Source organism: Penaeus monodon, unplaced genomic scaffold (genome assembly GCF_015228065.2).
Source record: "Penaeus monodon isolate SGIC_2016 unplaced genomic scaffold, NSTDA_Pmon_1 PmonScaffold_17227, whole genome shotgun sequence".
In the NCBI taxonomy this organism is placed as follows: Eukaryota; Metazoa; Arthropoda; class Malacostraca; order Decapoda; family Penaeidae; genus Penaeus; species Penaeus monodon.
Genome location: NW_023646626.1, coordinates 5,001 through 7,578, shown reverse-complemented (window position 1 = coordinate 7,578; position 2,578 = coordinate 5,001). Strand labels below are relative to the sequence as shown.

The following is a 2,578-nucleotide window of genomic DNA, read 5'->3' as shown; positions in this document are numbered from 1 at the left end:
TAAAATTATTATTTATATATAAAAAATTAAAAATTATTATTTAATATTAATATAAAAATATATTATATATATATATATTTTATAAAATTTTAAAAATATATATACACAAAAACACCCGAGAAAGAGAGAGAGAGAGAGAAACCATTTTAAAAATATACATCCCAACGCAAAAACAAGCGTTCCCGTCCCCATGCATAAAATCCATAAAACTGTTACTGCGCCAAAAAAAAGGCGGACGGACTGGCTCCCGGCTCCTCCAGTCGTGTTCTTAGGGCATTCAGGGAGCTGCCCGCGGGCTGCGACGTCGGGGGCGCTCCGCTCAGTACTTCCGGGAAAGGTATCCTGAGGGAATCCCAGCGCGGACGCCTTGGGTTCGCCCCGGCGTACCCAGCTCTCGGGGGAAATAAAGTCATTTTTGAGGCATGAGAATATACTCGCAAGAAACGTAATCATAAATAACAATTTTATTGTTTACGGGAAAATTTCTTTTCGATTAATAAATACATTTTGGAAAATTAAAAAAAATATACATCATTATCAATATCATATTTAAACTTTATTAAAAACATATCAAAATTTCACATTTTTTTAAATTAAATTTTTATGTTATAGGTTTTCAAATGCACTTAAAAAATGGAATGAAATAAACGTTTGGCCGGTGCCCCTTGGGGTTTCCTATTTAGTTTCTCTGATTTTTCTCTCCAAAAAACCGAGTTTTGTTCTCGCAAAACCCTTCGGCTCCTTCCGGGTGTTCACGTGGCGACCGGGAACGCGCAGCCGATTTCCTTTGTCCTGAGGGAACGATCTTCAACCAAATACATCGTGTGCGATGGGGGTAAAATGTCGATGCCCCAAGTCCCCGACTTTTTCGAATCACCGGGAATTTTTTTAAGGTATTCGTCCCCCTGACCCGGGCGCTTTGCAAAAAAATGATATACGCGGGAAAAGAAGCTTTCCCTTCCCGTTGGGCCTTGCACAGTAACATTTTTTTTTTTTTTTTTTTTTTTTTAGGAGGCAGGTCACAAGCCCGCCTGGGACCGCTGTGCCGGGCCCCAAGGGCGCCATGGCCCGCTCGGGCAAGGCCCAGCGGCGCCGCAGAGGGGCAGCGGCGACAGCAGGTGGCTGTTACCGAAGTCCCTATTGCAGGCGGCAGGGACGCAGAGGACGCCCAGGCCAGCGGTATATCCTTCCGCTGCCTCTACTATTCAGCAGGTTTTTTCTGTCGCGCCGAGAGGCCAGTCGGTCCGACTTACCAGCGCCGGGGCTGTTACTACGAAACTCGCAGAGGAGAGCCGCTCTCGGACAGGCACTGGAGTCGCGGAAAGATCCGTGGCCGAAGGAGAGGCAAGAGCCGCGCCAGAAGCAGGCCGCCGGCGAAGGGATGGCGCTGGAGGGTGCGCACACACGCGAGCGAACGGACTCCGATTCACAGAGGGCTCCGCCGGAGCCCTCAGTGACGCCAGGGCGGAAAGCCCGCCCGCGTCGCCGGCAGCCTCGGCCCTCGCGCCCGCCCAACAAACTACTTGAACCTCCTTCCACCGCCACCTTTCCCTCCCATCCTACTCATCCTCCAGTCCTCGCTGACCCCGTAAGTATTCCTGTCAGACCGACATTCCTTTCCCTGACCAAATTCCAGACCATCCATGCCCTAGGACCTCGCTTTTCCGAGCCGAAACGAAGCACTGTTCACTTCCATCAGCACTACGGAACTCCACAGGTCACAGCCTCCTCTCTCTCCTCATCTCCACCTTTCACCTCCTCTTCACTCCGCCTCCACCTTCCTCCACCTTCTTCATTCAGCCTCCCCAGAAAGGCTGATCGAACGCCCCTTGCTACCGCCTCGCCCCCGCGCCTAGAGCCGTTCTCGAACCGCCGGTCGTCCCACACGAGCTCATCCACAACCACGTGGACCAGGTCCCGAAGGAGGCAGAACCGAACGTCCAGATACACCTCACATCCAACCCCGGGTCGTTGGCGCGGAGGTCGGCTCCGCCGCGCGCCCTCCGCCCTTCGCCCGACCTGCGCTGCGCCCCCGAGCCGCCTGACATTCCGCGCGACGCCCGAACTCCGCCCAGCGTCCCGCCCATACGAAACAGCCACGGGTCGCCCCCCACCCCACCCGACGCCGCGCGGACGCCCCCGCCGCCACCCTCCGCCGCCCGCACACGCCCATCCCTCGGCAGTTGCCCATCCGCATTCCATCTCCCCACCCCCCGCCACACTGCATCCGCTCCATGCCTCCATGCCGCTACGTCCCCCCCCTCCCCCGCCCCCGCCCGCCCGGGGCTGCCTCGTCAGCCCAAGCCTGAGCGCGGGAGTCTCTCCCCCCTCGCCCTGACACCTCCCCGCGCGCCCACCGCGCCGTCCGCCATCAGGACGAGCACCTTCGCAGCATCTCCTCACGCCCCTCGACCCCTCTCGTCCCCACCGCCGCGCCGAGGACCGCGCCCGCCCGGAGGCGGCGCCCGCCCGTCCGGCCGCGGACCCCCCCTTCCCCCGCCACGGCCACCCACCCTGCGGTCACGCGTCCACCAACCCCACTTCCCTCACCACCCCCCCGGTTTTTTTTCCCCCCACC

At 56.9% G+C, this 2,578-nt stretch overlaps 1 protein-coding gene across 1 annotated transcript in view; it reads left to right on the top strand.

Annotated features, from left to right (window-relative positions):
- The first annotated feature begins 1,063 nt into the window (after positions 1-1,063).
- The window catches only part of LOC119569622 (proline-rich extensin-like protein EPR1), a 3,083-nt gene continuing 1,568 nt past the window's right edge, over positions 1,064-2,578 (top strand). Inside the window, exon 1 of the mRNA XM_037917694.1 lies at positions 1,064-1,717. Within this exon, the coding sequence (XP_037773622.1) occupies positions 1,064-1,717 (654 nt within the window). The remainder of the gene's footprint in view (positions 1,718-2,578) is intronic.